General features: G+C 46.4%; 1 protein-coding gene across 1 annotated transcript in view; it reads left to right on the top strand.

The window, feature by feature from the left end:
• Nucleotides 1-315: 315 nt before the first annotated feature.
• Nucleotides 316-12,560, top strand: part of LOC122920118 (polycystic kidney disease protein 1-like 3) — a 50,348-nt gene continuing 38,103 nt past the window's right edge. Inside the window, exons 1-9 of the mRNA XM_044269328.1 lie at nt 316-399; nt 1,744-1,875; nt 2,752-2,919; nt 3,765-3,892; nt 6,381-6,500; nt 7,417-7,538; nt 8,004-8,134; nt 10,741-10,823; nt 10,991-11,117. Coding sequence (XP_044125263.1) covers nt 316-399; nt 1,744-1,875; nt 2,752-2,919; nt 3,765-3,892; nt 6,381-6,500; nt 7,417-7,538; nt 8,004-8,134; nt 10,741-10,823; nt 10,991-11,117 — 1,095 coding nt within the window. The remainder of the gene's footprint in view (nt 400-1,743; nt 1,876-2,751; nt 2,920-3,764; nt 3,893-6,380; nt 6,501-7,416; nt 7,539-8,003; nt 8,135-10,740; nt 10,824-10,990; nt 11,118-12,560) is intronic.

The following is a 12,560-nucleotide window of genomic DNA, read 5'->3' as shown; positions in this document are numbered from 1 at the left end:
TCCTCTATAACATTTCATACTCTTCATTCTATATAATGCCTGGGCAAAGTATATAAAAGCCTGAAATAACACAGACATTTCATACTTTGGCTAAATACTTTAGGTATTCTATAGAATGTATACATTGCCTATCCACATACACCCATGTTTACTCATATGCTATTGTACAAGAATCTAAGTATTCATAAAGGAATGAATTATAATTATAGTTTTCTTTTCCTTCAGGGGCGTGCTTTATGTTTGTGGGGAGTCTGTTTTTTCACAAAAAAGACCACCACCAAAAAACCGACTGTGACAAAACCAGTGCAAAATGCTATGGTTTCTCCCCCGGACCTGAATGTCATCACACCTATCCAGCAGGAGACCCTTAATAATATAACGCTTGATAGTGCAAAACAGGTTAGACATTATACATAAATTGTTATACTGCTACATAAAATATCTTCACCTCGTATTTAACCCCTTAAAGGGATTGTGTCACTTCAGCAAATGGCATTTATCATGTAGAGAAAGTTAATAATGTACTGTGATTTATCCATATTGCTTCCTTTGCTGACTGGATTAATTTTTCCATTATACACTGCTTGTGTCCATGGTTATGACCACCCTGCAATTAAGCAGCGATGGCCGTGCTTGCACACTGTAGGAAAAAGCGCTGGCCTCTCCGGTGGCCAAGACCATTGGAGTGTGCATAGACAGTTGCTTTTTCCTATACTGTGCAAGTGTGGCCACCACTGCTGGATTGCAGGGTGGTCGTAACCATGGAAACGAGCAACGTATAATGTTATAGAAAAATGAATCAAGCCAGCAAAGGAGGCAATATGGACAATCACAATACATTAGAAAGTGCCTTATATTAAAGGGGTTATCCCATGACTAATGTAAAAAATGAAAATCAGACATCATATAGTTCATGACAATCTCTTTCTAACAAAGCTAGAACCAGCCTTGGACCCCTCACATGGATCCAGAGATCTCCCCATTCATTGCTCTGCTAGATGTATATCAAACTGGCAGCTCAAGGGGAGTGTCTTTTCTGCTGCATCTAAGGGGGCGTGTCCATGCTCTCCCTATCACAACTCAGGAGGCAGTTTGAGGATGAAACTGAGCATGTGCGACCACCTCAGTGAGCAGGACAAAGAAATAAGAAAAAAAACAGCAGGTGGAGCTATACAGATATATATTGAATAACTCATTGGCTATGCAGTTTTTTATTACATGCAATTACAAAAGTATTCAGAGCCAGATGCTGGTTTGAAAACTGTAGAATGTTTTTCGTGGGACAACTCCTTTAACTTTGTCTACATGATAAATGCCTTTTGCTGAAGTGAGAGGACCCCTTTAATAACCAGGACATTTTCATTATTATTTTTTCATTTGTTTTAAATCCCCATACTTCGCAAAGCAATAAGGTGTTCTATTTTTCCATTCACCCAGCCACATGCGGGCTTGTTTTTTGCTGGACAAGTTGTATTTTTTAATGGCACCATTTACAGTAGCATACAATGTAGTGGGAAGCGGGAGAAAAATTCCAAATGGCTGGAATTATAATAAAAATAAAAATAAAAAGTTTTATGGGTTTTGTTTTTAGAGTTTCCTATTGGAAAAACATTTTGTTTCTTTGCATCACCTTATTTTTTCCCCCGGAACTTTTTTATTGTGGGGTTGCGTGTGTGTCCCTCCCGGGCACGCCACTGGTAACATAACAAGTTAATTGTGCTTTCATTACCTTCTAATTTATAGATCACTTCAGACATCGTAGCTGAGCTGGGGAAAGTAGCGCCAGACATCTGGGATGCGGCACTTGTATCAAAGGCTTCGGATATCCTGGCACAGCTAATCAACACCAGTAATCTGTTGTCACCAGAGACTCAGGTAAATGCATATGCTAAGGTTCGTCTTGGACAACATTACTCTGGATTGTATTACAGATCTGCAGGTAGAAACCTGTTGAAGCTACTGCATACGTCCAGGACTCATGCACATAGTTGTATTAGGGTACGTCCACACAGGACTTAATTTTCTGTGAACTAGTGGCTAAATCGGCAATAAATCTGCAGCAAAATCTGTGTGGGTTATATGCAGATTTTTTGTGGATTTTGCTGCGAATTTCACCCTGTGCATTGCAAAAGGGAGAAATCCACAGTGAAACGCTGCAGCATAATTTGTCATGCTGCAGATTTCAAATTCGCAACACAGGTCAATTTACTCTGCAGATTTTTTTTTGCCAGCATGTGAATGACATTTGCATACAAACCCGTAGCAGTAAATCCACAGCATATCCATCCCAATGACTGCTATAGAGGTCCGATTTTTATTTATTAATTTTTTTTTATTTTTTTTTTTAACAGTAGCATATGGGGTTTTTCTCTGTCAGAAATGGACAGAATAAAAAGGGTGACATACTCTGTGGGACTCAACATGTACGGTGGACTTGCCCATAGAATCATTACCTGTAGGGGAAACAACTTCACACATACAGTGTCTGACTGAGCCCGAGTCCTAAAGCACAGACCTCTCAAAGCTAACTACATGCCACACTCACCTCAAACAGTGCAGCTACTGTACCATGTGGATTCTGCATGTCAAAAACTCATACATATGCACTTCAGGGATCTACATTGAACTGGTACCAGAGTAGTGGTGCAATTGGCCCACATTAGCATTGGGGCCCCATTTTTATATTTACTGTAGGAGCCCCTCTACTCTGAGCAGATTATAAACCATTAATTATCTTGCTATTTGTTTTAGGTCAACGCTAGTGATCTTCTGCTGACTCTCGGGGGGCAGCTGTCGGGCTCATTGGATGTTAATACCTCCAGTCAGGTGGTGATCGACGCAGCGCAGTCTCTATTCAACACCTTTGATATCACAATGAAGGCGTCTCTGGAGAACTCTGAGAACTTGACCTCTGATCAGGTTTTCTCCCATTTTTAAATTTTGTGGTACTAAATTAAATACTATGGTCGAGATTTATCAATACTGATGCTTTCTGCTCCGGTCTTCATATCCCCTGCGCTGCCGGAGGATGCACCTAATATATGACGAGTCGTACGTCTCATCCTCCTGCAGTCCGTGCGCCTAACCAGAAATCTACAACAGCTCAGAGCTGCCATTGATTTCTGTCTTCATGTACACCAGAAAACTGAAGTAAATGAAGATAAATTTGTCACCGCCTCCCGCCACGCCCCGTCAGCGGCTTTGCCATACCCCTTTTTTCAAAAGTGACAAGGATGGCGGAAAAGGGGAGATGAGACAATTTTTTTAAAAAGTTGCACCTGTGTCTTTTTAACTTCACTTTTCAGGCGTAATGGGAATGATAAATCTCCCCCTTAGGGCTCATGCACACGAACATATTTTCTTTCCGTGTCCATTCCGGTATTATTGCGGACCGTATATGAAACCATTTATTTCAATGGGTCCGCAAAAAAAACTGAAAGTACTTAGTGTGCATTCCGTTTCCGTATTTATGTTCTGCAAAAAAATAGAATATGTCCTGTTATTGTCCGCGTAACCGAAAAAGATCGTACTGTTCTATTAGGGGCCAGAATACGGAATGCACACAGACGTCATCCGGATTTTTTGCGGATCCATTTTTGGGGACCGAAAAATACATAGCTCGTGTGCACAACGCCTTAGAGTTATAATGTTATTTTGTGTGATTAGCAGTCACTGATTTTTTTTTGTCTCTTTTTTTGGCGATCTTAGAATTTTTGGGTATGGACATACTTGTCTTTTTTTTCTTTTTTTCCCATTTTACACAGGTGATTTGGATCATGGATTCTTCAGTATCATCAATGGATTACGTAGAAGATGCATTGTTGTCCCTAAGAAACAATTCTATACAGAGTCACTCTTTTTCATCCAACTTATCCAGCATGACGTTGACCAGGTACAGTACATGAATCTAATATTTATTCCTTGTACCCTAATTTATTAAATAACATAGCATATTAAACTAAGCATTGTGCTAGCATCATATGCCCATTGAACAATGTATGTTGAAACCATTCCGCTCCGTAGGAGTCAGCATTATTAGACCTCCTTCACATGGGCTTTTTCCAGGATTTATAATGCCATTTTTTTACTTGTAATACATAAACATATGTTTTTTGCTGGTGTTCTTAAAGTCCTATAGAGAAGCCTAAGGAAAGCGCATTTTGCATATTAAAAATGAGCAAAATGCTAAAAACACTCAACCACGATGCAGAAGTGCCCCAAAACAACAAATGTAGTGCATTTCACAATGCTCTATATAATTTATAGGTATGGCCACATACAAAAAGCAGTGAAAAATGGCTAAAATGCTCACAGAAAAACATGGGCCAGATTGCAGTGCAAAACTAGTCTACACACTAGAAAATTTTATCACAGGGGCTGATGATGGATGATAAATTTGGCGCACCTTTGATAATCTAGTCTAAGTTTTTACCGCTGATGGGGGTGGTCTACTTTGTGCTACAATCTTGCATCTGAATTTTGGTGCATATTAAGCCACATTCCCTCTGTCGCTACGTCTCCCTATCTATTCATGGTTGGCCATTGAATAATAAGTAATGAATGTGGTACACAGCCTGTGCTATATTTCTCGCTCATATCATTGGGGGACACAGGACCGTGGACATTGCTGCTAGGAGGCGACACTAGGCTAAAAAGTGTTAGCTCCTTCCGCCGGCTATATCCCCTCCAGCCTAGAGAGAGAGTATCAGTTTTTATCTTAGTGTTGTAGGAGGCAGACCTCCCTGCTCTACAGGGTCAATTCTGCTATTTTTTTTTTTTATTTAATTCCCTTTTCAAGTTGGGGGAACAGAGCTGCCTGGCCTCCCTGTTCTCCTGGGGACCATGGCCCGGGTCGGCTTCCCTCCCAGTCCAGCTCCCTTAAGAAGAAAAAGACTCTCGGACATGTCCTCCCTCCCAGGCGAGATACTGTCCGCAGGGGAGGTACTTGATTCAGACTCTGATATAGATCAGGAACAATCTTCTAAGATTGCTTCCATGGTAGATAGCCTGGTCAGGTTCAGGACGACTCTCCTTCGTCTAGCTGCCCGGGAGTTTTGTTTCTCCGCTCGAGACAAGCCCCTAAGGCCTTTCTTGCATGGCGATTTTTCGGTTATCATTACCAAGGTATGGGACCATCCATATTGTCGTCTCAACGCTTCTAAGCGCTTTGATCTGTTATACCCCTTTCCGCCAGACTTGGTTGCGAAATGGTCATACCTGCCCAAAGTGGATCTGCAGGTCGCGTGTCTTGCTAAGCATATCGCTATCCCCGTTGCCGATGGGACGTCCCTTCAGGACCCCGTGGATCGCCTCCTATAGTCTTTTACTAAGTCCGCCTTTGCGGCAGCTGGCTCCGTGCTTCTTCCCATTTTTGCCTCAGCGTGGGTGGCTAAGGCTGTCTCTGAATAGGCTAATCCCCTGCACCAGGACATTGTGGCTGATCTTCCCCCGGCGGACCTCCAGTCTTTGGCCCTCCAGATCTCTCAGGCGGGGAAGTACCTCTGCGAAGCCTGTTTGGACACGGGCACTCTTGTTGCCCGAATGTCCGCGTCCACGGTCGCCATTACAGCGTTAGCTGTCGCTTAACGTCTTGGCTGCAGACTTCTCGTCAAAGCGCTCCCTTACGGGGCTTCCCTTTTCAGGTTTTCGTCTGTTCGGTACTCAGTTGGACGAGATCATCTCTGAGGCCACGGCCTGTAAAAGTACCCACCCCCCCACAGGGCAAGGCCAAGCAATCAGTTCACTCCAGGCCCTCGAGCTCCCATTTGCACTTTTTTCTACGCTTCTCTGACACACTCCCATCGACAGGGGCGCCACCCAGGGTTTTCAAATCAAGAGCCGAAGAGAAAGCTGTCCTTTAAACCCCAACCAGCCTGGCGCCCGCGGGCACAACCCTCCCGCGCCCAGGCCAATAGACAATCTTCACCATGAAGGGGAGCCCCCGCCCTCTCCTCCTTTTCCAGGAAATTTGGCAGTCCCACATTTTCGACGAATGGGTTTTTGAGACAGTAACCTTAGGTTACAAGATCGAGTTGACCTCCACCCCGCCGGACCGATTCTTCCTTTCCCAGCTGACCAGAGACTGAGTTTGGGCTGAGGTTTTAGACCTCAAGTTGCTGAACCGGTTTGTCAAGGTCCAGCACTTCAGGATGGAGTCTCTCCGCTCCATGGTTGCCTCTCTGGAACGGGGTGAGTTCCTTTCCTTGGTGGACATTCAGGACACGTACCTTCACATTCCCATTGCTCCCGCGCACCAGTGTTTTCTTCGCTTTGCGGTGGTCTCACCACTATCAGTTTGTGGCTCTACCCTTCTGCCTAGCAACAGCACCGCGAGTGTTTACGAAAGTGCTCGCTCCTTTACTAACCCTTCTCCATTCCAGGTGCATCGTCCTGATCCACTATCTGGACGACATCCTTGTCAAGGCTGCGACCTTTGGTCAGAGCGAGGACAGTTTACTCATCACCCTGGCACATTTCGGCTGGCTGGTGAACTTCCAGAAGTCAGCACTGCATCCCACAAGGTGGATTACTTTCCTCTGTATGTTTCGCGACATGGCCGCGGCGACAGTCTGCCTCCCCTCGGACAAGCAGTTATCCCTTCAGCGGTCTATTCGTCTTCTCATCCGGCGCAGACGTCCGTCGATCCGGTTTTGCATGCGAGTTTTGGGAACGATGGTATCTTCCTTTTGAGGCGCTTCCGTTTGCGGAATTTCACACTCGTCCTCTCCAGCGGACAATTTTGTCATCCTGGAACAAGATACAGAGTTCCTTGGACCATACCATCGCCCTTCCTCTGCAGGTGCGGTTGGAACTCAGGTGGTGGCTCTCGTCTCCGGCAAATCCTTTCTCCTGGTCTCATGGTCAGTCATTACCACCGATGCCAGCCTCCTCGGATGGGGCGGAATCTTCCCACCTGGGACAGTCCAAGGCAAATGGTCTCTGTTGGAATCCAGACTGCCCATCAACATCCTGGAACTTCAGGCCATTCATTTGTCCCTGCTTCATTGGACTCCTCTCCTTAGGGGACTGTCGGTCCGGATCAAGTCGGACAATGCCACAGCGATGGCATACATCATTCGCCAGGGGGAACCCGCAGTCGGGTGGTGATGGCAGAGTCGGCCAAAATTCTAAAGTGGGCGGAGAAACATGTACCAGCGCTATCAGCAGTATGCATTCCAGGAGTGGAAATTTGGACGGCGGACTTCTTCAGCTGGAAGACTGTGGACCCAGGCAAGTGGTCTCCATCTGTCTCCGTTGGGGCCGTCTACACTTGGATCTGATGTCATCCAGGATCAACCACAAGATTTCCACCTTCATCTTGCGGACAAGAGATCCCCGGGCATGCACAGTAGACGCACTGGTGCCCCCATAGGACAGCTTTTCCCTCCTGTACGTCTTTCTCCCTGTCCTTCGCAGGATCAAGAGGGAGGGCATCCAGATTATTCTCATCACCCTGGATTGGCTGCGCCGAGCCTGGTACACCGATCTGATCCTTTACGCTCAGGGTCCCGGCTCCCACCAGCATTTAGAATCGCTACGTTTGACAGCATGGCTATTGAAACCGCCATTCTGAAGCGGCGGGGTTTCTCCGATGGAGTAATTTGCACCATGATTAAGGCCAGGAAGCCGACGTCATCCAAGATATATCACAGGACTTGGAAGTCTTTTCTGCGCTTCTGTGCGGAATGTCGCCTCTCTTCACTTCGTTTATTCCTTCCCACAGTCCTCTCCTTTTTGCAAATGGGTGTGGATTTGGGTCTGGGTCTTAGTTCCTTAAAGGGGCAGGTGTCGGCACTTTCAATCTTTTTTCAGCGATCTCTGGCGCAAAAGGCCCTAGTTAAGACCTTTCTCCAAGGGGTGGCTCACACTGTCCCTCCTTATCGTCCCCCCCGCCCCCCCCCCCCTTTTACCCTGTTGGGATTTGAACCTTGTGCTTGGTTCTCTCCAATCAGCTCCCTTTGAGCCTCTTGACACAGTTTCTCTCCGCCTTCTTTCCTGGAAAGGGGCCTTTCTGGTGGTGGTCACCTCCATCAGACGTCTGTTGGAATTGGTGGCGCTCTCCTGTAGGGAGCCCTTTCTTATTCTGCACCAAGATAAGGCGCTGCTTCTCCCTGTGCCTTCCTTTCTTCTGAAGGTAGTCTCCTGTCAATGAGGACATCGTTCTCCCCTCATTTTGTCCCTCGCCTTTACATCCTATGGAACGGGCCTTTCTCCAGCTGGATGTGGTTCGTGCCCTGTGGATTTATTTATCCGCTTCAGAGTCGCTTTGGCGTACCGACTCACTGTTTGTTATTCCTGAGGGTCCTCACAAGTGTTTGGCAGCCTCCAAAGTAACGATTACCAGGTGGATCTTCTTGACCATTGCCGAGGCACTCTGCTCCTGGGGCAAGGCTCCGCCCCTCCGTATCCCGGCTCATTCAACCACGGCTGTGGGTGCTTCTTGGGCCCGTTTCCACCAGGCTTTCACTTTACAGTTGTGTAAAGCTGCAACCTGGTCTTCATTGCACACCAAGTTCTTGTCACGGCGGACAGGATATCAGATACATAGAAAAATAAACAACCAAGTATCTAGGCAAGAAGCTGGGGATCAGGGTCACCTCCTGACAAATCCCTACCAGCTCTCCCTATACTGCTATGCCCACGTTCAGACCCTTAAGGTGGGAATAACGTGTCCTCGTGCCTGGGCTGAAAATACCCTAAAATCCCTAAGATGGTGAAGGGGAATAGAGTCAGCCTGCTCCCTCAGAACCTGGAGGGGACAGGTGTCTCTCTAACAGCCTAAACAGCTAACAACAAAAAAAACGGCAACCAACTTATCTTTTCTGAGCAGGAACAGCCAATCCTTCCTTCCTTACTTCCACAGAGCCAGACAGAAGCTATAACCCGCACGGAACACTGGGAGTGGGTGTAATTTAAACCAACAACCCCACCCAGTGCACCTGAAGAGAGGCGGATCTAGCTCGACTCCAAAACAAAACAAAAGACTAGACACGTGCTGCTAATCTGGCAGACCTCCGCACGTAGTCCGAGCAGGGCATGACAGTTCTACTAGGTGCATACCTTTGCATCGGCAGACGCCGCTCTGGGCCGCAAGGTCTTGCGGGCTGCGGTGTCTTAGACTCCCGCAGCTGTGACTTCCATGGGAATGTGGTTTCTCCCTCCCCGTAGACTGCTTTGGGACGGTGCTGTGTCCCCCAATGATACAAGCGAGAAAATTAGATATTTATGGACTTATCTGTAAAATCTTTCTCGCCGAGTTCATTGGGGGACACAGCTCCCACCCTTTGTTTTTGTTTCTAATTGTGCTGCAGGTGACTGCAGTTAATTAACTGGTAGGGTCCTCCGTTTTGAATTCGGACCCACTGGTTATTGTTATGTTATTTCATTTCTGATTTCTTTTCCTCCTACCGCTTGTGCACAAACTGATATGCTCTCTCCAGGCTGGAGGGGATATAGCCGATTGGAGGAGCTAACACTTTTTAGCCTAGTGTCGCCTCCTAGCGGCAGCAGCAGCTATACCCACGGTCCTGTGTCCCCCAATGAACTCAGCGAGAGAGAGATTTTACAGGTGAATCTGGCTCAGTATTCCCAATAGTAAATCTAACCCTATGTGTAAAACACACCGAGGGAGAAGACTTACTAAGACCAGTGCTCATACTCCAGTCTTATTGCAAGGTGTGTTGAAGTAAATGCTTCAAACATGATTGATGTAAAAAATGAAAATGAGACATCATATAGTACATTACACTAGAACCAGCCCTGTACCTCACATGGGTCCAGAGATCTCCACATTCACTGTTCCAATTGTTCTGCTACATTATCTTCAGCCTGATTGTTCAAGTAGCGTGTCCTTTCTGCTGCAGCTGTCTCCCTGTAACTGCCACAGCTTCTAACAGAAGATATGGCTGGTAGCAGTTGAAGATTTAAACTGAGCATGTGCGACCAGCTCAGTGAGAAGGATAAAGTATAAGGAAAAGAACAAACAGCAGGTGGCGCTATATGGAAAAAATTTAGAATATGTTTTGTGACACAACCCCCTTAAGAGGCAAAAGCCTCTTAATAAATTTGTTGCATAAAGCGCCTAAATTGGTATCTGTCTGCTGCCAGTTTTATTGCACAGAGACGGTGCTAAATTTTCCCATAATGTTTTTAATTGCAAAAATGCAGTAGCCAGGTGTTAGTTGTAACTAAATAGAGAATTATGAAACTTATTGCGAACACTGTTTACTGCAGTTTTGCGCTTTTTGGGTTCATGGAGGTTTCTCTCAAAATGAAGCATGCTTCAAGTATAGCATTTTTCAGGCTTTTTCCTATATACTGCACTGTAGGTAGAAACATGACAGAAAACACGAATAAGAAATGCCGGTTTCCTCACTGCGACGTATTCGGCGTAGTGAGGAAGCCGGCGAGCGTCCTTCCCATACTGCACCTGTGCCGAATACCGAACATGACAGCGCAGGCGCGAGATTTCCCGGGCAGACAGAGCCGGCAGGAGGAGACCAACGCTGGCCTGGCCCTGTCAATCAAGTGTAGCAGGCCGTGGTAAGAGGTGGGCAATCGGAGCCTCTAGGAGCAGGTGCAACCTCCCCCCTGCTCCTAGAGGCTCATTTGCATATTATAAAAGTTCTTTTTTTTAAATAACAGTGGCACATAGTGACATGGGACTAATATAGTTATGTTCAGCTGACATTAGCACATCACTAATGTCAGCCAGGTTAATACCCATTTTTCTGTTGACAGAAACCCTTTAAGAAAACCTTAGCCGAGATGTACTTCCATGTTTATGGTAGAGTTGGGAGCAAATCAACATCTAACATCTATGTGTATGGCCAGCTTTAGGTGTACATCTGCTACTTGCAGTCAGTCAAATTCAACCTGCTGTGATTTGTCGCTGGATGTCTCCGGTGGCATTCTGTAATGTGGAAGACACTGAAATGATGATGTATTGTTAGAATTTCTTTATTTTCTTGCATGGAATCTGGCTTATTAGAGTGGTGTCTTCAAACCTGACCTCAGGATCTTTCACCACTGACAGTCCAGCTGGCTGCAGAGTCACCTTCCCCACTTCTGCAAATCTGCAAGAAAAACTTGCGCCCTATGAGACGGTAACTGTAATGGTAAGTGACGTTTATGTGGCTGGGCTGGACAGTAAAAACTAGATTTTTGTTCTTACCGTAAAATCTGTTTCTCTTACTTTCATTGGGGGACACAGGCATTGACCATGGGTGTAGCTGTTGCCACTAGGAAGCGGACACTAAGCACAAAAGTGTTAGTTCCTCCCTTCAGCTATACCCTTCCTAAATCAGTTAGTGCAAAAGCAGTAGGAGAAGCAAGACAAAAACAGGAAAACCAAACTATGTACAAACCCAGAACCACATAGGCCATAAAAGGGCCGTAAACAGGAGAACGGGTGGGAGCTGTGTCCCCCAATGAACGGAAGAGAAACAGATTTTACGGTAAGTACAAAAATCTAGTTTTCTCATCCGTATTATTGGGGGACACGGGCTTGACCATGTGACGTTACAGAGCAGTCCCAAGGGTGGGCATAACAAGAAACCCTCCTGCCAATCGGAGAACCACTGTCTGCAAAATTCAATGCCCCAGAGAAGCGTCAGAAGACTCAAAGGCATGTACTCTGTAAAATTTGGAAAAGGTGTGCAAAGACGACCAGGTAGCTGCCTTGCATACCTGAAGGGCCGAAGCCCCATGATGAAGTGCCCAAGAGGCCCCTACTGCCCGAGCAGAATGAGCAGTAACCCGGAAGGGTGGGGCCCGGCCACTGATGTGGTACACTTCCACAATGGCCAAACGAATCCATCAGGAAACTGAAGTTTTGGACGCAGCCAGACCTCGTCTCGGCTCCTCTGGAATGACGAACAGAGAATCCATCCGTCGTAAAGATGACGTCTGGGACAAATAGATGCGAATGGCTCGTACCAAATCCAGAGTGTGGAGCGACTGTTCACGAGGATGAGACGGGTCAGGACAAAAGTAAGGTAGAATGATCTCTTATTTGTGATGGAATGCCGACACAACCTTCGGAAGGAAGGACTGAACAGGGCGAAGGACTACTTTGTCCTGATGGAGGATCAGGAAGGGCGACCGACAGGAAAGAGCTGCTAGTTCCGACACCCTACGGCTGGAAGTGATTGCCACCAAAAAGACCACCTTGTAGGACAGGAAGCAAAGGGACACTTGCTGCAAACAGTGAAGACTGGAGAGCGCTGAGCACTAGATTAAGATTCTAAGGATTTAACGGAGGATGGTAAGGGGGTACAGCGTGTGCAACTCCCTGCAGAAAGGTCCTAACCGCAGAGACCGAAGCCAAATTCTGCTGAATAAGAATAGAAAGAGACAAAACTTGCTCTTTGAGGGAGCTAAGACCCAGCCCCAAGTCCATGCCCGACTGCAGGAAAGACAAGAGACATAGCTGGTGACGCACCAACAAAAGTAGAACTTCCAGTTCCGGTGGAAAATTTGGGAAGACGACGGCTTTCTGGCACAAATCATGGTCTGGACAACTGCACCCGAGAAACCCCAAGCCCTTAGTATGGCGGCTT

Source organism: Bufo gargarizans, chromosome 10 (genome assembly GCF_014858855.1).
Source record: "Bufo gargarizans isolate SCDJY-AF-19 chromosome 10, ASM1485885v1, whole genome shotgun sequence".
NCBI lineage: Eukaryota > Metazoa > Chordata > Amphibia > Anura > Bufonidae > Bufo > Bufo gargarizans.
This window is presented reverse-complemented; position numbering and strand designations above follow the sequence as displayed.